The sequence below is a fragment of the Ambystoma mexicanum genome, chromosome 1p (genome assembly GCF_040938575.1).
Source record: "Ambystoma mexicanum isolate Mex_15411 chromosome 1p, UKY_AmexF1_1, whole genome shotgun sequence".
Taxonomy (NCBI): domain Eukaryota; kingdom Metazoa; phylum Chordata; class Amphibia; order Caudata; family Ambystomatidae; genus Ambystoma; species Ambystoma mexicanum.
The window spans coordinates 1235043884-1235068358 of record NC_090921.1 but is presented as its reverse complement, the minus strand read 5'-3'; the positions used below and the strand labels follow the sequence as shown (position 1 = coordinate 1235068358).

At 43.9% G+C, this 24475-nt stretch overlaps 2 protein-coding genes across 2 annotated transcripts in view; both read right to left on the bottom strand.

The window, feature by feature from the left end:
- The window catches only part of LOC138452344 (G protein-activated inward rectifier potassium channel 4-like), an 855022-nt gene that overhangs the window by 825190 nt on the left and 5357 nt on the right, over nucleotides 1–24475 (bottom strand). The gene's annotated exons all lie outside the window — the stretch shown is intronic.
- On the bottom strand, nucleotides 919–8893 carry LOC138452327 (uncharacterized). Its single transcript, XM_069604964.1, has 2 exons — nucleotides 8691–8893; nucleotides 919–8597 (listed from the first exon to the last, which is right to left on the bottom strand). Exon 2 carries the CDS (start codon nucleotides 3481–3483, stop codon nucleotides 2368–2370), a length of 1116 nt encoding a protein of 371 aa, XP_069461065.1. The 5' UTR covers nucleotides 3484–8597; nucleotides 8691–8893; the 3' UTR covers nucleotides 919–2367.

Genomic DNA, 24475 nt, shown 5'->3' with positions numbered 1-24475 from the left:
ACAGGTGAATTTTACATACTATGGAAGCTATGATTTTTTGCTATAAACTGTGATTTGTTTTAAGTTGAAAGAAGTGTATTTTCAAAAAGTATGATTTTTCAATGGATTACATTTTTGATTTTCAAGACACACAAAGGACTTTTCCTTCAATTTTAAAAAAAATATATTACAAATAAATGCCGATTCTGGCCTACAGTTGACACTGGTAATGCATGGAACATGTGATATTTTTCCAGTTAACTGACATAGAAAGCTCAAATATGCTTTTTCTTCTTGGAGTAAACAGTTGTGTGACTTTCATTAATTTTGATACTAGTTAAAACAGGATTCTTGGAGGTGCATTTCTGGGGTCTGGGTCCAAATTACCTTCAACTATCCCTCCGAAAATACCTCCCCTCTAGAGCCCTCCCTCAGGGTCAGTCGTTTTTCAAAGAAGCAAGCTGGTGGTAGATCCCTGTCTTCGGTGGGGTCCTCCCTCTGGAACTGCCTAACTGCCACCTTGAAACTTGAGGAGAACCATCTACAGTTCCGGAAGCTCCTCAAGACTTTCCTCTGCCTTTGCCCCTCTTCTCCCCTGCTGATCTGCTTTCTCTCTCAGCAATACTGCATCTGGGCACCCTCTGCCCTTCGGGACCAGGTACCAGCTCCCCCTGCCACCCTCCTGCATTGCCCCATGGCCACCCCTTGCACTGGGGCCTGTATCTGTACCCATACAGCCCCCCCCACTCTGCACTTATCAGATACTCCCTATCTGACTAACCTTGCACTTGGCCACTCACAGTCTGCACTACCACTGTTTTGGATCACCTTATTTATTTATTTACTTATTATTTATCGTGTCCTCTTTTATGCTCTGCACTTTCCAATTTCTCCCCCTCCCTTGCACTTTCCCCCTTTTCCCTTCCCCATGCACTTGCACATTCTCAATGTCACTGGGCCTAGTAAAATCGTTGTTTTTGTTTTTTCCCCTGTTCCCCTCCCTTTGCCTGGTCGCGCTCTGAAACACCTGTGTACGAGCGCGATGTAAATAAAATATCATATCATATAATATCTCATATGAATACAATAACAAAGGCTTAGTTTGTGATCAGGTCTCATGACTGCATTCATTTAATGGGGGCTACTGGAAGAGGTGCATTTTTGATCAATTCATATTAAGTTACAACCAACTACACTTTTTGGCATGTCACATTTTGAATTAAATGAATCACAGCATTTTTCAAAGTGAAGTGAAAACATGACAAAAGACTTCTGGTACTATGATTAGTCTTTGGTTCATCATTAGATGTCCTATTATTTTGCTTAAAGAAAATAGATAGAAAATGCAGTAATTGAAGAGGAATACAGTGTATTTTAATACACAAGAGTATCCTTCTATGTGCTTGAGACCCAAGAACATATCAATTTTGTAATTTCCCGAATGGTTGCTTGAGGTTTAAAGTATGTGTTCTTAGGCCTGCTAAATTATCTTGGATGTAAATGCACCCCAATGTTCTCTGCCTTGTCATTGTGCATGGGGCACTGTTCCTGTTTGGTTCTCAGCCTGTCTTTAGCATTGAGAAGCCAGTCCCTAGATTTCGCCTAGAAGTCCTTAGGATTGGTTGTAATTGGTAAGGTTTGTTGAAAATTTCTCTTAGGAGCACATGCATTTATTTACATTTCTCATTTACAGGAGCACCCTTCTCATCATGGCAGCAAGAAAGATGCATAAATCTAACAGGAAGTATGCATTTGAGAATAATGTCTCTCACTCTTTTGGAAAGGTTTTTCTGTTGTCAGTTCCCTTTAGGCACTTATGCTTTAGGTCCAGAGTTCCTTAAAAGTGAAACCAGAGAAAAAGTGTGAGATACCTTGCAGGGGGAGGAAGGGATTGTGCTTTTGTATGGTTACAATTATAATGAGAACCTCAGTGACAGATGTATCCCTTAAGGAGGAGACTGACTTGGTATTTTAGGCATGCATTGTCATGGAGTGTGTTCTTCAGGAATATCACCCTCTCAATGATGTTTAATTGTCTGCATGGGGGCCTCTAAGGAGAAGCGAAGGTTGTTTCTGCTGGGGTATCTAGAGTAAGACAAAAATCTCAAACGATTTAAGGTTCTAAGTTATTAAGTTTGGGCAAAGTTCATGACAATTTTGCACTGAAGAATGCTTGTGTGCAGAGCACAGAGCAGGTATGGTTTCCTCATTTATTTATTTACTTGCTTTTAATCGAAAAAATTTTAACGATTTTTACAAGAACCTTTATTCTTCTTCAGATGCGCCAAGGCGCTTATCATGATCGTTTTTGCGATGACAATTCTCAGGTCATAGTCATTTTGCGCCTTCTCTCTCAGGATTACCCTGTCTTTTAATTGTTCATCGTATTTAGATTACAATAGGCGATTTCACTGGCCTGGCCCCCTCTGCTGTTTTCATATGGGCCTGTGTGTTGGAAATCATTTCGAAAGCTAGATCTATTAATTTTACTGCCGCTATGGTCCATCTCGTTGTTTCTCCTGAGATTAGCCTATTCCAGACCGCCTCTTCATCTAGCTTCATCACCCCTTGCAGACATGATTGTAAATATCTGTCTCTGTTTGTACTGGTTTTTGGGCATTTTAGGACTAGATGTTGCAATGATTCCACTTCCTCTTTGTTTTTACATAGGCGGCAGCTGTTATCCATTTTCGATGATCTAAGGGCTAAAATTTGGTGGGTCATCAGCAGGTTTAATCTTGCCTTCAAAAATGTGCTCCTCATCTTTTTATTCGGAAATTTTTTGCAGTAATTCAGTGGCTCTTTCACCCTATTAAAAGTCGGTGGAAGGTGGGTGAGTAGCTTATTTACTCTCGCTGTGTCTACAGTCCGGATCGAATCCATAAGTTCAATTTTTATCTTTACTCGGTCTGGGGTTGTTTTGAGATCTTTTTCTGTGCATGATATTTCATTTAGCGTTTCTTGTATTGTTACTGCCCAATTGTTGAGCGCTTTACAGGTGCCCATTTTCAATTCTTCTGATATCACCGCAAATATTGGCAAGGAATCGGCCATTATGATTTTTCTATATAGTCTCAGCTTGCTTTGTTCCACTGATGAGGCCAAAGAGACCAGGCCCAGTTCCCTTCCAATTGCGGGCATGGAGGTTGATTTGAGTAGGCCTAATACTGCCTTCCACACATGTCCTTCCAGTTTTTGCCATATTGAGTTCGGTAAGTTGAAGGCGGCTTCCATACCATAAATGATAGAAGGCACAACCTTTGCCTTGTAAAATTTTATCGCTGGAACAATGGAAAATTTCCCAATTTTTTTGTCAACCAGTCTAGTTTGTGCTGTAAGTCTTTTAACTTTGTGCCATAACTGATCTTGTATTGCTTTGTCACAAGATGATCCATCTAAGGTTACCCCTAGGTATTTAAACTTGTCGACTACTTCCAATTTGGCGTTCTCCAAATGCCAATTCAGCTGCTTCGTATTTTTGTTTGCGTTTTTTTCGAAGACCATCACTTTAGTTTTTGTTGTGTTTGTGATTATTTGTTGACATATAGTTTGCCAGATTGTTCAGTTTTCGTTGCAGCCCAATTGGAGTTTGGTCGATAATGATGGCATCATCTGCGTACAATAGTCGTGGGATGATTTCATTTCCAATTTTTGGTGGGAAAGCTCGTATTTTTTCCTCTTTGATCTGATAGTCACCCAAAAAAGTAATGAACAGGGCTGGAGCTAGTGGGCAGCCCTGTTTGACACCTCGCTGGATTGCGATCTCTTCCGACAAGATGCCTTGTTTGCTCAATTTTACTCTAATTTTTGTATTTTCATGAAGCGCTTTTATTGGGGCCATGATGGACGTTGGGCATTTCCACTTGCTCAGTTTTAGCCATAGTTTTTCTCGGTCGATTTTATCAAAAGCTTTTGATAGATCTACGAACGCTAGGTAGATTCTTGGGGCTCCTTCTTTTACTTTCAGGATCTGTAGGATCAATATATTTATTGTCGTGCCTCCCTTCTTCTGAAATCCTGTCTGAAAAGTGTCGAAGCAGGGTGCAGTATTTGCCCATGTTCTGAAATGGATCAACCGCTGGGTTGCATAGATTTTGCCCACAATGTCTAACAGCGCTATGGGCCTGTAGCTTTCCGGGTCTTCTCTTTCGCCTTTTTTATACACTGGCACAATTATGGCCTTTAGCCATGTTTCCGGGACCATTTTTGTCTGGGCACAATGTGAGAAGATTTTGCTTATTATCACTGCCCAAGCGTTCGCTGATTGCTTTAGGTCGACATTTGTCAACCCGTCGGGTCCAGGGGCCCTTAATGTTTTTACATTTTTGATAGTCTTTCAATGTCTGTAGCGTTTGCCACGTTCACCCAAGTGGCTGTCGGGTCCGATACTCCTTTAGTTGTTTGTGTTTTCGGTCGCTCAAATTGTGCCGTTAGATATGCTTTCCAACTTGACTCAGGGACTTGATTTGTCAGTTCCGGTGGCTTCGAGGGATTTGCTGCTTTGATTATTCTCCAGAAATCACTTGTTTTCTTTGAGCCAAGACTTTTCAACATACTTTCCGCGTCTTGTTGGTACATCCGTAATCTATGTTGCTTTAGCCACTGATTATATTTCTTAGCCTCCACCTGCCAGTTTTCCCAGTCTTCCTGCTGGTCTCTTTTTATTGCAATTTTTCTTAACCTCCTCACCACTTTTCTTCTTTCAACCACCAGTTTATCATATGTGTGCAATGCATTTGACGTTTTCTTCTGTTGACTCCTCGCTGGTTTTTTGTATGGTATTAGCAATGGTAGGTAGTTTGGTCGAATTTGTGGTACTTGTCCTTGGGCTTCATCTGGAAGTCTATAGCTTGCTGTTATCGTTTTTACATCTTCTTCTGTTAGACGGACTCTTGATTGCTGGTTGCTTATTTCAAGATTGTGTTTGTACACATGATTTTCTGTTTGTGATCCTGTCCATTTACATGTCAGCAAATTATGATCACTGTGTGTGGTTCTTTGAACTTTGTATTCCTCAATTCTGGGTAGGAATTCTGTTGACACAAAGATGTAATCTAGGGTAGCTTTTGCATTCAAGCTCTCCTAAGTTGGAATGTTCTTTTGCTTCAGAAATAGAGCTGCGATGTTATGAGGATTTCTTGGTTTAATCAAGGTCTCCCATGCGATACCTCTCTCTCGGGTCGCGCCTTGACACTTTCCCAACTTTGTTTCTTCGTTCCCCTCCCTACAATCGGCGTTTAAGTCACCACATACGATGATGTCCGCATTCACATGTTCTGTTTTGATTTTGTCTATCATCTTCGCCATTTTTTGTGCAGTACGTTTTGTTTGTCATCTTTTGGGGGTTCCAGTACGTGTTTATTATGATGACTTGGTTGCAAATCGCCTTGTTCTTTGATTTTCCTTCATTGGTCCATGTGGTCAGTATTACTACCATCTCATATGATTCATGCAGTTTTATCAGTGTTGCCAGGCCTACTCCCATTTTCGTTGCTGTCAACAGACCTGAGGATGGTCGGCCTAACAAGCCCTTGCTTGCAGGTGCTATTTCCACTACATAGCCGTCTAGGCCGGGTTTTTCTTGTAACCAGGTTTCTTGTAGACATATGATGTCTAGTGCGCCTAAGTCCACGTCGCCCGGTCTGGTTAAATGAGTGTAGCCTCTTGTGTTCCATGACCCCAAGATGAAACCTTTCTTGCTTTCTTTTTGGTCACCACTACTTTGTTCATCCCATGTAGGTGCCGGTGACCGCGTTAATTGCTAGTTCTCTGTTTTGCGCATTAAGGCTGCTTTTAGCCATGCTAGCGGGCCCGTGTCCGTTGACATCTCCTTTGTTTGTCTCGGGGGTGATTTCTTTGCTCTCTCGTTTCTACTGTGGCGGCCAATTCTCTCTGGGCTAAAATGTCTCTGAAAGCGTCTTGGTTCCGCTCTCCGGTATAGGTTATGGTATTCTGAGCCCGTGTCCTGTTGCTCCTTCCTTGACTGCGTGTTATGTTGTTGTTTTTCGTCCTTATGGTATATTCGGTTATCTTTTCTGTCTTCCGTTCGTCCATACTCCAATTCTGAGTCGGTACCCTTTTCTTCTCTATGTTTTCCTATTCTATTAAATCGATACCGCTCTTCTGTCCGTGAAGTAAAATGGTGTGGCCTTTTTTCTTTTTGATCGTACTGATGCTCTTTGTTTTCTTTTTTGTATTTCTCTTTTTATTTCTGTCAACCCAAACCCATTTTGGCCCATTTCAATAGCTGCGTTTGCCTCTGTGTCTTGCCGGATTGGTTCTTTCACGTGAATGTATGCCTTTGCGATCTTTCCTCTATGGTAAGGCTCTACTAACATGATGTCTTCTGTTTTTATCATTTTCAGCGCGTTCATTTTGCTCATTAATTTCAAAATCGTCTTCCTATTCAGGATCATATATCCTCTTTTTGGATCTAGTTGCTCAAGTTTGAATATACGTTCCTGTTTTTCAGCTTCCGACGTACCAGTTCTTCTGTTGTCCTCTGAGCTTTTTATCACCTGTTGTCGGTGTGTTGGTGACCGCTCACTTATTCTTTGCTCTTTTGAGGGCTTTCGTTCTTCTTCTCTGATCTTTTTTTGTATCTCCAATTCTGTCCTCTTTTGGGTCTCACTTGCCTCTTGGCTTCTTTTTGGTGTTTGGGCTTTCATGTTTTGTCTAATTTCTATTTCTTTCTCTGATTCTTTTTGTTTTTGTATTTGCTGATCTGTGTTCACCTCAATCATTGAGTTGTTGGAGGCGGTCTCCCAATGCTGGGACAAGTTCATCAAGTTAGTATCACTCATAAAATCTTCAACCGAAAGGGGAGAGCTTCTCGTTTTGTCTCTTTTCCCTGCTCTCGGCCTGGACTTTCCTCTCTATTTCCTTCTTTTTTTTTTCTTTTGGTTTTTCTGATTCCTGCTGCTCCGCCTTCTCTTTCGGTGGAGCTTTCTCTACCTTGTCATTATTCTTTAGTTTCAATATCACTGGAGCTTTTCTCTGAGGATGATTTCGAAGTCCTGATTTAATTGGGTATATTTGTGGGGGTTTGGACCTTTCCTCCATCACTTCCTTTATCTCTTGGTCTCCTTTGTGCCTATCTGTGGTTGCAGCCTTCTTACTTTCCGACTCCGATTTTTTTGTTTTCTGATCCTCCTCCTCCGTCCCCCTTTTTAAGTACTCAATTTGTTTCTTTAAGTCCTCCAGTTCTTTTTCCCACCCTTTCTTGTAGGCGTCATTTCTTTCTTCTACAGCTGTGATGTATCCTTCTATATGCGTGATTTTTGTGGACATAGAGGACAGAATTGATGTATTATCTTGTATTCCTTCTTTTATTGTTTCCTACAGTTTGCAATATGGGGCCAGTGCGATCGTTATTGCAGACATGATTGTTAGTAGATCTGATTTTTTACTTGGGGACTCCTTTTGTATCGGCGTGCCTATTTCACTTATCCGTCTGTTTTTCGGCAATTTCGGTGTGCTGGCTATTTTACCTGGCGTTGCCATTGCTTCCATAAATAGGCTGTCACTTAACCTGGTTCTGTGTGATTTTTCCTCCATCCCTGCACACTTAGGTTGTTCTTTCTGTGCTTCTCTTTGGTGGTTCACTCCATGTCGATCTCTTGCTTTCTCAGGGGCACAAAGTAGCTGGTCTAAATTCAGGTGTGCTTTTGCCCAATCTGGGCAGGCCGCGTTTTGACATTGGTCTTTTAGTTGGAACACCCTCTCCCGGGCCAGGGCCTGTCTTTAGTTGTCGTCTTCAGTTCTTAAGGTATTCCCCCCTCCTTCAGAGGGTGCCTCCTGATGTTCTTTTAAGGTGCTTACCTTCCGTCTATCTTCTCTTTCTTCTATTTGCCGCCGGATTGCTTTCGCCGCATTCCTTTTTTCCTGCAAGAGCTGCGACAAACCTATAGCTGGTGATCCTTCCAGCCCAATGGTGACCCCGGGGGTCTGTTGGCTATCCCCTGCGGAATTTACCTCAACAGCAGTTCTGCGTCCGATAGATCGTTTTCCGGGTCTAATTTAAGTTTCTGTTGGTTAAAGAAAAATGCTTTCAATGTTCCTGACAAGGATACTGGCAATGGTCCTTTTTGCATTCCACACAAGACTTGAAAAGATAGGACTTGGTCCTTTATCAACAGTTATCCATTCATCTGAATGCCATCAATTATTTCAAAAAGTACACATTTTAATAGAAATTACAAAATTGTCTAAAATACATGATTAGACCCTCTAAAAAGATACATATGTATCGTATTAACAAAGACAAACATCATGCACAATCAATTCTAAAAAATCTTAGAGATACTGACGTTACTGATCCCTAATTAAATCCCTGTTGTGTAGTTCTTCTAGATCAGAGTTACGATTATGATTCATCGTTATCTTTTCTATTTTTCTATTCTAATTCTATTCCATTATTAGAATTAGAACATCCCTTCACTGGAATATTCAATTCACTCAGACAGTTTAATTAATTAGACTGACAAAAAAATTCTCAACATGTTTCAGTCCTCTATGTGGGTCTTGGGACTTTCTTCAGGAGTGGTCAATGTGAGGGGTTACAAGTGGGCTTTGGCCAAGTTAGGAATCCTCTGGCCTTCTCTTAGAGATGATAGTAACTGTTGATAAAGAAACGATAAAAAAGAATCAATTTATGTTTCTTCCGACATCTTTAAAAGTGTCAAAGAAGACTATAGGGTCCTATTGGTTACCTGGACTTCTTAGTGTGCGGGCTTTCTTGGTTAGCAGGCGAACATTTGTCCACATAGGTTGGGCGTTATTTTCTTACGAGGAAGGATCTTCCTACAGAATCTGCAAACAAATAAATGTTTTATTTGCAAGAAAGTTTCTTACAGCCTTCAGGTTAAGAAACGCAATGCATTCTGGTGGTCGTAGTTCCTTTGAGGGGTCATTTAGTTAAAAGAGGTGTGGCATCCTTTCAGTAGTGATAGGTACTCGTTTATATAGATTTTTAAACATTGTGGCGAAACCTTAGTGGCATTTCCATTGTGCATAAACTCTTAGAAAAGGTCGCGTGTTGTCCGCTTACCATTAGGTTTAGTCCAAAAAGCTCTTTTCGTGGTTTTCCTTGCCGCAGGGTTTTGCGGATGTGCTAATAGTTTTCTAGCTTCTGTCTTGCGGCTTCTACAGGTGGTTTCTGAAAACAAACCACAGGGAGTATGTCCATTAGTTATAAAGGGATTCCTGTTTTCCGTTACTGAAAACAGATCGAAAAAGGCTGCAGTTCAACCCTTCTACAGCTGTTCTCAAGCTAAAGTTTAGCAAATTAAATGCTGTGTTATATCTTACTTCTATTTAGCTCAGTATTCGGAGCGGGTACTGCGTGTGTAGTGATTTACCTCTTACTTGATCTCTTGATATACCCAATGGTGCCGCTGAGGGGTAAAATGGTATCCCTGTGAGCTGGTGTATTGTAGGAGCTGCAATTGGCTCCTTCTGCACGATCCTACTTCATAGGAGCTCGCACTTGTTGTGGTTCGTGTCTACGTTTCGGCCGCCATTTTAGGAGGTCTAAATATAGCTCTCTAGTTGTCCTTTTTTAATGTTGTTATAATTAAAGGACCTCTAGTCTTTTTAATCCTCTAACTCTACCACTGACAGACGAAAAATGATTATAAATTGAAACGGTCAGATTTTTAACCAATCTATAGACTCATTGAGTCCTATTTTATCACTTTTTGTTATAAAAATGAATCTCTGTTCTTTTTCAAGCAGAATTCTGCTTTTTGTATTCCCTCATTTTTTTTGAGGTTTCTTTATTATATTTTCTCCTGTCGTTTTCGTTTTCCTAGCTGTGCACACCCTCTTTCTTGGGTGTTCTTTGCTGTTTTCATTATATTCGTCTTTTCTTGATTTTTTCTTTGCGTTGTTGATTTATTGGTAGTTATCCTTTTTTTCTGTTTTGCTTCTAGGGCTTTTTTCTCCAGTTCCATTTCGGAATCTGAGTCTGACATCCCCTTTTCACTTTCTCTCCAACTTTCTTCTGTGCTGCTTTCTTTCCCTTCGTGCCTGATGGATTTATTGAGTGGCACTTGCATCCGATTTTCCTCCCTTTGTTTTGTCTCTTCTCCTATGGCGTTCTCACTTATGCCTAATTCCTCAACAATGTCAGCAGACCCTGGATTCCTGTGTACGCTTACTTGTACCACTGTTTTGGGATTCTTCTCTTGTGGCTAGTCAGGCCTACTTCCTTCCTCATTCTCTTGTGGTAGATTGTCCACATCCACACTTTCCCTTTCTTGCGTGGCAGTCAGACTATTAGCCTGGCTCTTTGCCAATTCCGCTATCTGCGTCCCTTTGGTATGCTCGTTGGGGCTATCTGTTTGACCTCGGACTTTCTCACGGCGTTTCTCTAGGCCACTCCCCTCTGTGTTCCCCATCCGCGCAGGGCTCCGCGTGGGGCTCCTCCCGACCCGCCATGGGTCAGGCAAGCCTGTTTGTCCTGCTCCACGGTTTGCTGGCTGTTCCGGTGATTTCTTCTCCCTCTGGTCCCTCCGGTCCTCGGCGTTGCGGCGCTCCTGCTGAGGGTCCGTCAGCGGCTGCCCTCCGGCTGCCGTTTTCGGACCTACTCGCCTTAACGGCGGTGTGCAGGGCACTGCTCACCTCGGATCCTGGTAGGTCTTGTTTTCTTTCACCGCCTAGGTTTGTTTGCGGGACTTGTGGTCCTGTTGTTACTTGTGCGTCTTCCGCCCCTGGTTCGAAGACGCACAAGGCTGCCGTCATGCAAGCCTCTCTGAGCTCGTTGTTCATGCTGTTATTACGAGTCCTCGGAGTATGTAGCTCCTTTTTTCCCTCGTGGGCAGTTTCTTCACTGAGAGGCGTCTTGGATTTCAGCCGCCTGGCTGGCGATTTCACACTCCTTAGACGCCGTTTGCTGTTGTCAGTATCTGACTCTGATACCACCTCGTCCGATTTTTCATTTCTGCTATTTTTTCGCCCTTGATGCAACGGTGGTCTCTCAGATTTTGGGCTGCGTCCATATTGCGTCTACCTCTGCCCCCGCGGGCTCCCGCGGATTCCAGCAGACTCAAATCTCCTCACCCAACTCCGCTCACCGCTCCGCTCTGGGTGCAGGGTTTTTAAGCCCTCCCACACGCTGTAGTAGACAGGGGAGAGAGACTCCAGCAGACTCAACTCTCCTCACCCAACTCCACTCACCGCTCTGCTCTGGGTGCAGGGTTTTTAAGCCCTCCCACACGCTGTAGTAGACAGGGGAGAGAGACTCCAGCAGACTCAACTCTCCTCACCCAACTCCGCTCCTCATTTATGTCTTGGTTGCCACAAGGATTTCTTTTTACTTCACCGAGCCCTAAGCATGTGCTTCCGGGTAATGTGCTAAAGGTCACCCAGACTGTCTTTCACTCAGCACTGGCCAGGCTTGTGAACCTTACACAGTCGTTCGAAGATGAGCAAAGTCATGTTAAAATCATGGTCAAGGCACACAGACGGCTAAGCCACAAACAACCGGGTTCGATGGATGGAAAAGCTGGAAGGAGATATGAGCACATTTAACTGAAGGTAGGATTTCGGCTACAGCTTCACTGGGAGCAGAAACCCCGGTCCAGATTTACTGGAGGTTCCTGAGTCCTACTAGGACCTTTATGGGAAAGCCTTACATTGGTGTGTGCAGCAGGAATCCTCTAATGCTGAGGCTGGGTGCTTATGGGAGTTAATGAACTTAATCTAGCCTTTGACTAGTTGCCTCAATCTGGGCTGCAGTTACTGTCCTCTGTTAATAAAAAGCAGCAAGTGAATCTTAGGTGAAAACAGGGTTGTAGGGTCTAGTTAACAGATTAGATTTCCAGGTCTAACTTCTGTTCCTATTCTGGTGTTTTTTGTTTATTTTTATTTGCATGTTTAGGGGTTACTACCTGCTGCCTTATGGCTGCTTCAAAGTGCGTGAACAATAGACATTCAAAGCAAAACATTATAATGAAACCTCAACACAGCATAAAATGACTTAACCAGCTAGTATAAAAGGGAACCAACGTCATATTCTCCCCCATTTCCTCAATAAAGAGTGAATACTTACATACAAATACAAGTAAACATATCAGCAACATTCAGGTACATTCTAGTTAACTTGCATTTAGCTTTGGGAAAAGAACACATTGATTCCAACAGAACAAAACATTGTACAACATATTTCGACAGCTTAAAACCATGGCATATGCATAGCATTCCAAACAAAACTGAATGCAGCACTTCAAAACAGGCCAGTGCATGGACCATCTAGCTTAGTGCAGGCACATAAAAACATTCCATCGTTGGGCATCCCAAACAAATAATGATGGAACCCAGCTCAAACTGTCAGTATATTCCTTTATTTGACATTGGGCCTCATTACAACCCTGGTGATAGTTGTACCTGTAAAACAGGCACGGCTGCCACCGGAGTTGCATTTTTCCAGCGGCCAGAAATGGGCAATTACCGAGTCATTACAGCCTTGCCGGACCCGGTATTTGCCTGGGCGCCGGAAAAAATTCTTTCCCATTCCCATTTGAGCCCCATAGGGCTCATGGGTAATGCACAGGCACCGTTGTCAAGAGTGCCTGTGCATCCAAAATTCTATGCTCGTGGGTGCCTTGCATTCCGCCAGGTTAGACCTGGTGGAATGCACAGCTCCCGCGGGCACAACTTGGAGTTTGCCAGTCCGGATACAATGGTACCGGCAAGCTTACTGGTACCGTTGTATCCAGACCGGCAAGCTCGTAATGAGACCCTTGTGTCTTCAGGTGCATAGCGAAAAGACAAAACAATCATACAAAAATAAATTCAGTAGCTAAAAAAGAGATTGTATATGTTAAGAACCATTACAAAAAGGAATCCACATTAAAACAGCAATAAAAACTCAGCAGTGACAGTGCACCCAATATTAATTATGTTCCAATACACTCGCTAACAACAATTATAACATACACATGCATGGTTAATTCAATGCACGTTTCCTCTCCAGCCAAGTTCTGTGAATGTAACGAGCCGTGCCAAATACTACAGGTAGTTGAGAGGACTTCATCAGAAAAGATACAGCGGATCTTAAGGTGCGTGAGCCAGCATTCTGTAGTGTAGGCCTCAAAACGGGCATACAGAGATTTTTCATAGGCGGGAAAGATTACATCTAGATATGCTTTGAACCCCATCACTGACTTAAGCGCAAAGTACTCAGAGCTCAGTTTGAACTTAGTAGAATCTATCATGAGCCATTCCAAAGCCCATAACATGGATGTCACTTTTTGGGCAACAATATTCCACAAGGAGAAAGACTGTGGGTCACCCCAAAACTCAGCTGCATTTAATTCATGGAGCATGTTCTTAATGTGGACCAACCATTTCAGACTGCCCCCGCCCTATCGAGGGACAGGAGATGTGAAATTGCATCACTACACTGGCCCAGACCTGGTTGAGTCCATAATCTGGCCCAGAAGAAGATCGGTTCACACATTGCTTCTGCACTGACTGGGGTGGTGCCATATTCACGGTGGACCAGTGCTGTGGGGCACTTAAGTGAGTTAACAGTAATTTCATCAGAACTGTGTTCTCTCCTATGGCCAATTTCCCAACATTTGAGTAACTCTAGAGCTCCACTAGAAACAGTACTGTCTGCAATACTTGCCCGTTGTATGAATTCAAGGCCGGCAATATGGCATTGCTCCTATGTCGCTAAAAAAAATGACAGAACAGCTCTGCTGTACTTTCCCAGAGTCAGAGTGGCTTTGTCTACTTCAGTGACCCATCACGAGCTCTCTTGGAATCTAACACCCAGGTAGTGAAAACGCTCAATCTGTTCTATTGGGACACCCCCCACCTGAATTCTGATTGGTACATACTTCAAAAATTGGGATCTGAACACCATTGATTTGGACTTACTGATGTTCATTTTCAATTGTAAATCCTTGCACTTACCCAACAATATGGCCAAGGATTTATGCAGACCGAGCTGTGGTTGCAATCAAAACCGCATCGTCTACATGGAATAAAGCTGGGTATCTGAGGCCATTTTGGGACAGTCGTGAGCCCCACTTACCAGTGCATCTATAATTTCTGGATTTAGATATTAAATAAAAGTGGGGCCAGTACACTGCCCTGTCTGATACCCTGCTGAACATTGAAGGTATTCGTTAGTTCCCCACCGAGCCAATAGCAGACACAGGCCTTGGTTTCTGAATAAAGCTTAGATAATATGAAAATTAAATATGAGGGGGCCGTGCATGCCAAAGAATCTGCCAGAGTATTGCCCTGGAAATTGAATCGAAAGCTGGCTTTAGATCCATAAACAACACATATACCTTAATTTTCTACAAGGCAGTATACTTTTGAATTATCGAAAACAAGATGAAACATTGCTCCACCATACCTCTACCCCTCCAAAAGCCTGCCTGGTTGCTAATGACATTATTGCTGTCCACTCAGGCTTTGCAAATGGTTTAGCATGACCTTTACTGAACAGCTTTCCTGGTTCGTCTAACAGGGAGATTGGCCTGTAGTTAGACGGGCTGTCCTTTCCACCGTTCTTATATAAAGGGACAATCACTGCCTTGTGCCAAGAATCAGGAATCTCCCCGTGACAGAATAACATTGAATATTTTACACAGGACAGGCTCCCAAATAGAAACCTCATTCTTAAATAGGTCTGACAGCATTAAATCTGGGCTGTAGCCTTCCCATGTTTAAAGATCCCATTGCATCCACTACCTCTATCTCCATAGTAGTGAGTATTACCAAAGATGGCAAATGTTGCATTACTTAGAGACAAAAGGATGAGGAGAAGGGGCAACATAAGCCTGAAAAGTGGAGCCTCCAGACCTCTTCACTGATATAGCAACTAAAAATCGTTCACCCTTTAGGTCCCTGTCTGTTACCTTTTTCCAAAAGGACACTGTATCCCCTGATTGAAGGGCGTTGCAAAGAGCCTCACACCTTTCCACAGCATGGTCTTTCTTTTTACTGACAATCAAGCTCTTATATGTTGCTCTTAGCTGGCTTAGTTTAATTCTGCCCACCCCTAGAGGGGAACCAATATATATATATATATTTATATATATATATGTTCTCATTTAGCAGCTCCACAGGCCCCGTCGCACCAACTGTCATGACACAACAATTTGTTCTTCACTTGGGCAGCCGGGACGGTAGCATGTGGGTGAATACTGAGCTTTAGCTTTTCAAACTCGGCCAGAATTGCCGAGTCTGTGGGGTCTAATTCATTGATAGTACTTAGGTTATCAACAATTGAGAGATACATGCTTAATTTTCCTTTTTGTGCCATAACAGTGACCCACTTCACCGCTTTACGAGTGTGATCATTAATTTCTATTTCAACCTGCTGTGTAACTGGGGGACCCTAGCATTGCCCACCCCAACATTTTTCTCTGAAATATGAATAAATAGAGGCAAGTGATTGCTTTCAGCCTGCTCTAAAATGCCCAAATCTCCAACTCTCTCCCAATCGATTGCCAAAACAAAAATATAATCTATAAGTGAGTGACCAATATGTCCCTTAAAGGTCGGTTAAGCTGGTTGGTCATTAACAAATCTTCCATTGCATGCTCTTAACTTCAAATTGTATATAATACATGAAGAGTCGACTGAGCTGCGGCATGATCTATGGGAGTAGCGTGCATTCAGACTGGGACTGTCCAAGGCCAGGTCCTGATCATCCCACATCTCCTCTAGTTCTTTTAATGGTTCCAACTGTAAGTTGAAATCCCCACCTACTAAAGTATAGTTATGCATAGAAATTGGGCCGGTTTAGTGGACAGCATGTCATAAAGGCACTCCAGAGTGGCAAGCCACCGCAAACTCAGGGGTCTCTTGTAGATGTTAAATAGGCAAAATGATTCCTCATTACCAGTTCTAATATGCAACATTTGAAGGTCGGGAGAAGGTGTTGTTAGGACCTCTACCTTCAAGCCCAGTGTCACCTCAATCCAGACCAGAAACCCCCACTGGGTCTGCCCTTCGGAACCTTGGTTGCAGGGTTCTAGAAACACTGATAGCCTTGAAGCATAATCCAAACAGTTTCCCAGGTCTCTTGCAGGGCGATAAGATTAAAGCCACGAACAACAGTAGACCACACCGAAACATTTCTCACGCAATGTTCCAAGAGAGGAGATTAAAACCCTCGACTGCTGTTTCGGTTACATCACACCCCCTCTTCAGTCAATCAACTTCTTCCAGGTGTATGAGATTCGCAGCCTGAACCAGGGTGGAACCCCTTTCAACAAGATACAAAACCAAGGGTTGCTGAGCACCCGTATAGCAATTTAAAGCTGTTACCAATAGATTCTAGAGGAAGGAAATGGGTCTCAAAAAGATGTTAACTGACCCCTTCTGATAGCATCTTAAATCTATTGCCAGGAATCCCTCAACTAGAAACCTTGTGGAGAATTCAATACTTATGTAATCATAGTAGGAGTGGGGTATCCGGCCCTGCAAACAGCATAGTATATGACTTCTAATGATGGAGAGGCAACCCTTTACGTGGTGAATCCAATGTGTGCACTTGTTTTAAAGACTCTATCCTCCTGGAAGCCCCCTGATAATTGGGGTACATTCATCACTGCCACAGAAAAATTGGGATCGTTGGGCACAGAGTTAGAAGTCCAACCAGGAGTAATATACCCCCTCGCCTTCCCCAGGATGGCCACATTTGGGCCCGATATCAGGGATAGGGGTGCTTAGTTCGGTGTCATAAGCACTGCTTATGACAATTATTAGTAGACAAAGATGTAGAAAAGCAGGCTTAGACAGGGGCCGTAGGATTTCCTCCCCACCCCAGGGATAGCTCTTAAAGAGGGTGCCTTACAGCCCAGCCCATTGATATGAGGGGGCTTGTAAGCTGAGCACATTACTGGTACCAGGGCCTTTGGGACCCTCAGAGCCTCCAGGTACTCTGGGCTATCCTGGGAGGGAGTCACAGTAGCCACCTTCTTTCTTAGGTCTACAAGCACCTCAGTCAACACACTTGTCCAACAATAGGGTTTCTGTGCAATCATCTCCTTGAGCTTGAGCAGGAAATAGTCCAGCTGAGATGATATCAAGGAGCCGTCCTCTGGATCAGGCACATGTTGGTCATTCACTCTAGTTTGGGTGCCTCCCTCTTTGGTCAGCTTCCCCCCCAAGGAGGAAGAAGGAACCTCCTTATTCTTGTGTTGCAGCAATTTTCCTTAGCCTTCCCTTTTTGGCAGGCTGCTTCCCAATTAGAGGCCTTCAAAGTCCCCCTCTGCTCCTCCCTTCTTTGGAGGCTTGGCCTTCAATTAGACAGTGAAATCACTTAGTGAGTTCAATTGAAGCTACAAACATGATGTTGTTAGATGATGGCCCTATGGGCAGCTCCAAAATCTCTTCACCATCAACACAACATGGTTCAATACTTAATATCAAGTAAGTACAGTCATCCTCACCGGCATGTTCCTTCAAGGATGAAATGACCTTGTATGCCTCCTGGCCAGGGGTCTCAATAATACTGGTGATGTAGTCACCTACAGCAGAATGCTTAGAGTTTACTGGAATAGTGAAATTCTTTCCCACTTCTTGACCAGATTTATAAGTTGTTTCAAATGGGCTTAAGCAATCCTTCTTATGGATACTTAGGCTCCCAACTGCCTTATGATTGGACTTAGGAAGTTGAGGTTCACAGAATGTGATTAAATCATCCTCGCTTACTTGGAGAGCGCAATTAGATGAAACGCCTATAACAGGGTCCTTGGCCTGCTGGGCGTTCCTCTTAGAAATGATCATTATCGGAGTAGTAGTAGATGGGCCCTTGATGTCAGATAATAGACCTTTTCTTTCTGAGATCAGGCTAGTCACTTCTTTTATTGGCTTGAACATTCTGAGGCTCTTATTTTGAGTCTCTCCTGTGAGGGTTTGGCCATCTGATTTCCTCTTGACCATGTTCCACAGAACGCTGGACGCAGGACACTGAGCAGGTAAATATCGGCATGTTGCAGCGTATTGCAGTTTTAACAAACAACCATGTAGCAACCAGATGTCACCCCAAGCACAACCTCAATTTCGATGTATGGATTAGAGGACAGTTCCGGGGTAAAAGGTCATAGGGAGGTACTTACCACTGCCACAGAAATACAGGCAAGAATTAAAGAATTACTGGGTGGGCACACTTCTCCAAACAGCCCACGGCTAAGAACAGCCACCCTTTCCCACAGCCGGGCTTCACCGCTGTGGGTTGGTGCTGGTGATTTTATTCAGCTGCTTGAGGGCGTGTTGGGAATAGAAGGCAGGAGCAGTTCAGAACATAGTGGGCCGCTCTTTCCCGCAGCCGGGCTTCACCCAGCAGAAACAGCAACGCAAAAGTAGCGTGTCTCCAGAAAGAGGACACTGGAGTGGTTGTGTGCATGAGATCGCGCACGCACACACGCAAATACGTACACAGACACACACACACCTCTGCTCCAGACTCACCGTTTCTGGATTTGAAGTCTGCTCCTGCTTTTGGGGTTAACAATCTGCCAATACATTCCCTCATGGGTGTTAAATTAATATATGTGAACATTACTTTATCATAGAGCAGCAACAATAAAAACCTAGTTCATAGATAATCTAACAGACGAAGGGGCAGCGATACAGTTGCTCCACCAGCAAAGTACTGGGCGAGCTGAACGCTTAGTGTGAAAATCCACAGTACCAAACACAACACCTTTACCCCTTGTTTGAAAGACGTATGCTCTAGGCAGGACACATGTTAGACCATTTTTTTCTTTGAACTCTATTGTTTCAGTTACGTTGCCGATGCTGCTCACTTGCTCAGATCATTTTGGAATCCCATTTTTTACCCTCATGCCCAACTGACAGTTAAAACTAGGTACTCAACTAAAGGCCTCATCTACTTCCAGAAACTGGACATTATTCGCTCCACCAGCGATCGAAGCCAAACCTGGTGAGATTAATAAAGCAATGTATAATAGCCAAGATAAAGAAATAAGACTACATTTTCAAATAATTGTTAAGCAATTGCAGACTATATCCCTCCTATGCAGCAAATAAAACCAACATTTCGACCAGGTTAGCAGAATTGCTGCTCCCAATCCATTCGACAATCCTTTTTAATATTTACATCCAACAATTAGCTGAAAGCGGCCTCTATTTCCTGAACTACATGGATGATACCCAGTTTTAGGTCAAATTAACCAGGGACTACAACTTAATCTCAATCAAACTAAGAGACTGGCATAGCTCCATTGAAAACTGGATGGCCGGGAACTCCTTAAAGATTGATCTGGGAACGACAGGAGTTCTAGAAATCAAAACACCTACCTAACCCTGGAATATCACCTTTTGGCCAGAGAGTTTTGGCGCACGTCCCTGACCGGTATAAATGTCCAATTGCAGCTAACCAATGACTTATACCAGGGGTCTGCAACCTTTGGCTCTCCAGACGTTTTGGACTACAACGACCATCAGCCGCAGCCAGCAAAGTCAACGGTGGGGGAACATGGGGATTGTAGTCCAAACCATCTGGAGAACTGCAGTTGGCAAGATGCACACCCAACGAATGTTGCGCTCTATTAACGCACAGCTCATGACATACCTAAAATGCCTGGCATTACCCTGTAATTTAATATTCCCAACCTCAATGGCACCCATGCAACTCAACCTTAGAAGGAGGAATAGCTCAATGAAAAATAATTGTCACACCACTGACCTTGCCCCAGCTCCACTGTCCTTTTTGTGGTAAATAGTAGGAAGCCAGACCCTCTCATTACTGTAATATTGCCAGATTCAATGCCACTAATGTGCCACAGAAGATTAAACAGTTGTAACATGCACGCTTGAAATGTGGTTGACTCTGTGCCAGCCTGACAGGTCTCTTTAGAGGGGAATGCTTGCCTGCCAAGAACTCTCCCCATTATAATATTACCATTATAAATAGGACCCATGCATGGAACCATAGAGGAATGCATGTGTGCATCATGCAGGCATAGACACGTGACTCACACTACCACAGCGTGACTGGCCTTTCATTTCATACCTGAGTGCGTCCAGCTATTAACTGTCTTCACTATAAATGACCACTATCCATGGTACCCATTCATGAAACCACAGAAGGGTGGATGCGTTCAAAATGCCAGTATGTAATGATACTTTACGACAGCATGCCTGGTTTTTCATATGTAAATGCCGTCTAGCCATCTACTCTCACTAGTGTAATATTACCATGATCAATGGTACTCCTGCGAAAAACTGCAGAAGGGTGATTGTGTTTATCACACAAGCTTGACATGTGATTTACTCTGCCCCATTGCAATTGGACATTTTAGAGGCAATTAACTGCCCTAAACTCTCCATACTGTAATAGTACGTACATAAGGATGGTACTCCTTTCACTGACTTCCAAGGATGAAAAGCAGACCATGGTTTTCATAAAAGGTGATTCACTGTGTCCTGCACCTATGATGTCGCAAGTCTGCCATGAAATCTCACATCCCCCCACTTCATTTGTACTTAGTTAATGAACTTCTGATGGATCATGAAACACTGAGTCGCTCCTATCCAGAGTGAAACCTGGGACCTGCAAGTTACACACACATCTTCGCAGCTAGTGCTTTAACTTACTAAAAATGTTACCGCATGCAATGTGTTGTCTTTCCCAGATACCGTGCACTGGTGTCATCAGTCTATTTCCTCCAGCCGACTCCCAGCCCATATCCAACCGCAACTAAAAACACGTTCCTTTCTCCGACCGCTTGCCTGCTTGCTGCAGCCTGACCCCCCTTTCCATCTTTTTTTACATTCCCTGCTGGCTCTTGACTCTGAAAACAGTTTCTGAGTCTCGCGCACCACCTTTGAATAGTTCACCTGGCTCTGATTACAAAACAAGGAAGTGATCCTGATATTAGCGGATCCACAAAGGCATCAGTGAGAGAGATCATTCCGTGGGAAGAAGGGATGGAGTGGTGAGCAACAGTAGTATATAAAGGGCGCCTGGCGAAGTCCTGATATGCCCAGAAGGGTACTTGTAGGTAAATAGATAGAAATCAGGGTGAGAGATGCGAGAGCAGCTGTCGAGTTTTTGAAGCTATTTTATTTTGCCTTCAAAAAGATTTTGCACAGATTAGTATTTTTAAACATTTACATAACTTTCGATAAGCACGAAAGGTTAGGTGGACAGATATTTCTTTTTTTGCGAAATACAAATGAGGAACCTTCCGTGCCCCCTCGCAAGCTCACTCATAGGGTCATATCTGTTGCTTGTCATGCCTCCTCTCTATTGGCCCAATGTCGAACACCAATAACCACGGCCATTACTCAATCCTATCTTTGCCCTACCCTACTCTCCTTTGGGCACCCCATTGGCTGGCCGGCCCGGCTGGGCTGTTTTTAACCTATGGTGTCTGCACTCCTCAGTAGCATCCATTACCGCGAGGAGCGCAGACATTGCCACAACAGGCTTCAGTAAGTCACCTTGTTGATTTATGCTCTTTCTCTCATTTTGACAGTTCGGAACAGACAGCCTAGGTACCTCCAGCATTTCCTACCTAATTCACTGTCCTTTTATAGTCCCACTCGTGCACTGTAGAAACCTTTAGCCTTCTGATAGACATCTTTTAAACGCGCACAACAGCACCATGCTTGCAAAAAGATTGGAAAACTTTATATACCAAAAACACACGGCGATGGCTACAGCCAGCTTCCACCCTGATCCAGCACAAGTACTCCGGACTTTGCACCCACCACAAAATCGTATCTCCTCTTGCACGCTCGTATCACCTTTAATCACAGTAAACTGGGTTTTGCAGCCCATAGTTCACCGTGGCGTTTTTAACTTTATTCCTGCCACCGACAGGATACCAAATCGATAGGCATCACCTGATCGTATTGCTGACAAACACCACTCTCACGAGACACCCAGACCACCGGTGTTCATCATTCCAGGTCCAACACTCACCACTCCAACACATCCCATGCTGGATGTACATGGACCTCGTGTTGTGCTTGAAATACACTGACTCCCCCACATGCGGGGATAACGGTATACTTACCTTTGTCTCTACAGCTCCCAGAGACCATAGGCATTAATTAATAGCCTGAGTGACCTGAGTCATACGAGTCTTCCCATGTCTCCAAGAGTCCGGCAACCATAACAGGACTCCAGCACAGCGTCTCCGCTACACCACAGCAGATGGTAAGCTGTTCTATGGCAATACACTCCGAGTGTATTTTTAGGCACCATTCAGCCATTATTTATTAATACGTAAATGAAACCTTAACTACCCGAGATCCTGACAGCTCTCCCCTTCCCCCACAGATTTCTTTTACGGACAGAACCTGTAGTAAGAAACCATCCTGATGAAGGCCACTACAACCTCAGGATTAATCCCAGCCCAGCTTGGCCGAAACACTGTTGTGTCGATTTTCTGTGGCACAACCCCTGTTTATATGTGTTTGTAGAATAGTGTTGTGTTCACTATTGTTGTTCTAGTACCCCCGGACTTATCACAGTCCTGGGCTGCACACTGTTGACACCTTCTGTCATCAATCACTTGTACTGTATACTCGTGCATCACTGTGAAAATTGTTCCTCCGCAAGAAAAGAGGACGATACTCATTTGTATTTTGCAAAAAAAGAAATATCTGTCCACCTAACCTTTCGTGCTTATCGAAAGTTGTGTAAATGTTTAAAAATACTAATCTGTGCAAAATCTTTTTGAAGGCAAAATAAAATAGCTTCAAAAACTCAACAGCTGCTCTCGGATCTCTCACCGTGGTGAGCAACAGGCAATATGGTGTGCCTGGGGAAAAAAAAACTCATGCAGACTTTTGGCAAAGATTGCTCCTGTCTAAAGAATCCACTGCACTTTATATCATGACCAGCACCCACTCATGCCATCGCTACGCCCAACACTCTCCTTCCTCTGTTATCACAGGTGCCTCCTAGCTATTTGCACCCAAGAAATACAGATTATCCAATCAGAATCTGCCTTTCCTGGGCCGACTCTGTAATCACGGCCGAACCCGTGGCATAAAATAGAAAAGGGACTAGAACCCTTTTCAAATGGCGGCGGGCATTTTTTTTTGCATTTGTTAGGGCTGCCGTCATCCGAAAAGGGACCTAGTCCCTTTTCAATTTTAAGTGCGGCAGGCCTTTTTTAACTTTCCCCCCCTTTTTCTCAGGAGATAGGCATTTGTGAATACGATGAAAAAAATTAACAAAAAAATCACACCCTAGTTAAATCCCGGGGAGTGAATGGCTTTCACTGCCACAGCAGGGGCGTGGACATGGCTGGTAACGGCCCACACAGCCCAAGCCGAGGCACGAGAGAACGGGCTGCCAACCCATTACCAGCCATGTCCGACCCCCACCTAGGGGGTGGAAGCCATATAAAAGCATACCCTGACTGATCTACCCCCATAATGTCAACATCACTTCCCTAATTCCCCCAAGCCGCAGGGGCTCCCGTGCTCTAGCCTCACCAGTGCCATTGTAGTACACACATGCCCTAAATGATATCCATATCACTGGAACCTTCCCACGCACATATGCACTGGATGCTCTAATATTCCTATAAGCAGGACCTGCCCCCCCCCCTCCCACCCACCCACACATCTACTCCTAATATGACTGGCAGATTCCTAAACACACATAGATTGCACACTTTCCCATATCCCTGACAACGCCTTCTATTCATTCTATTCACTTTCCATATCATCTTCAGCACCTCATTGTGCACACATATACCCCTAATGCATGCCCAGTGGCTCTACTTTCCATTTCATCTTCAGTGCCTCCTTATGCACACATCTAACCCTAGCGCATGCCCAATGGCTCTACTTTCCATAACATCTTCAGCACCTCCTTATGCACACATCTACCCCTAGCGCATGCCCAGTGGCTCTACTTTCCATATCATCTTCAGCACCTCCTTATGCACACATCTACCCCTAGCGCATGCCCAGTGGCTCTACTTTCCATATCATCTTCAGCACCTCCTTATGCACACATCTACCCCTAGCGCATGCCCAGAGGTACTACTTTCCATATCATATCATCTTCAGCACCTCCTTATGCACACATCTACCCCTAGCGCATGCCCAGTGGCTCTACTTTCCATATCATCTTCAGCACCTCCTTATGCACACATCTACCCGTAGCGCATGCCCACTGGCTCTACTTTCCATATCATCTTCAGCAATTCCATGTGTACACATCTACCCCTAGTGCATGCCCAGTGGCTCTACTTTCCATATCATCTTCAGTACCTCCTATGCACACATCTACCCCTAGCGCATGCCCAGTGGCTCTACTTTCCATATAATCTTCAGCACCTTCTTATGCACACATCTACCCGTAGCGCATGCCCACTGGCTCTACTTTCCATATCATCTTCAGCACCTCCTTATGCACACACATACCCGTAGCGCATGCCCTGTGGCCCTGCTTTCCACATCATCTTCAGCACCTCCTTATGCACACACATACCCGTAGCGCATGCCCTGTGGCCCTGCTTTCCACATC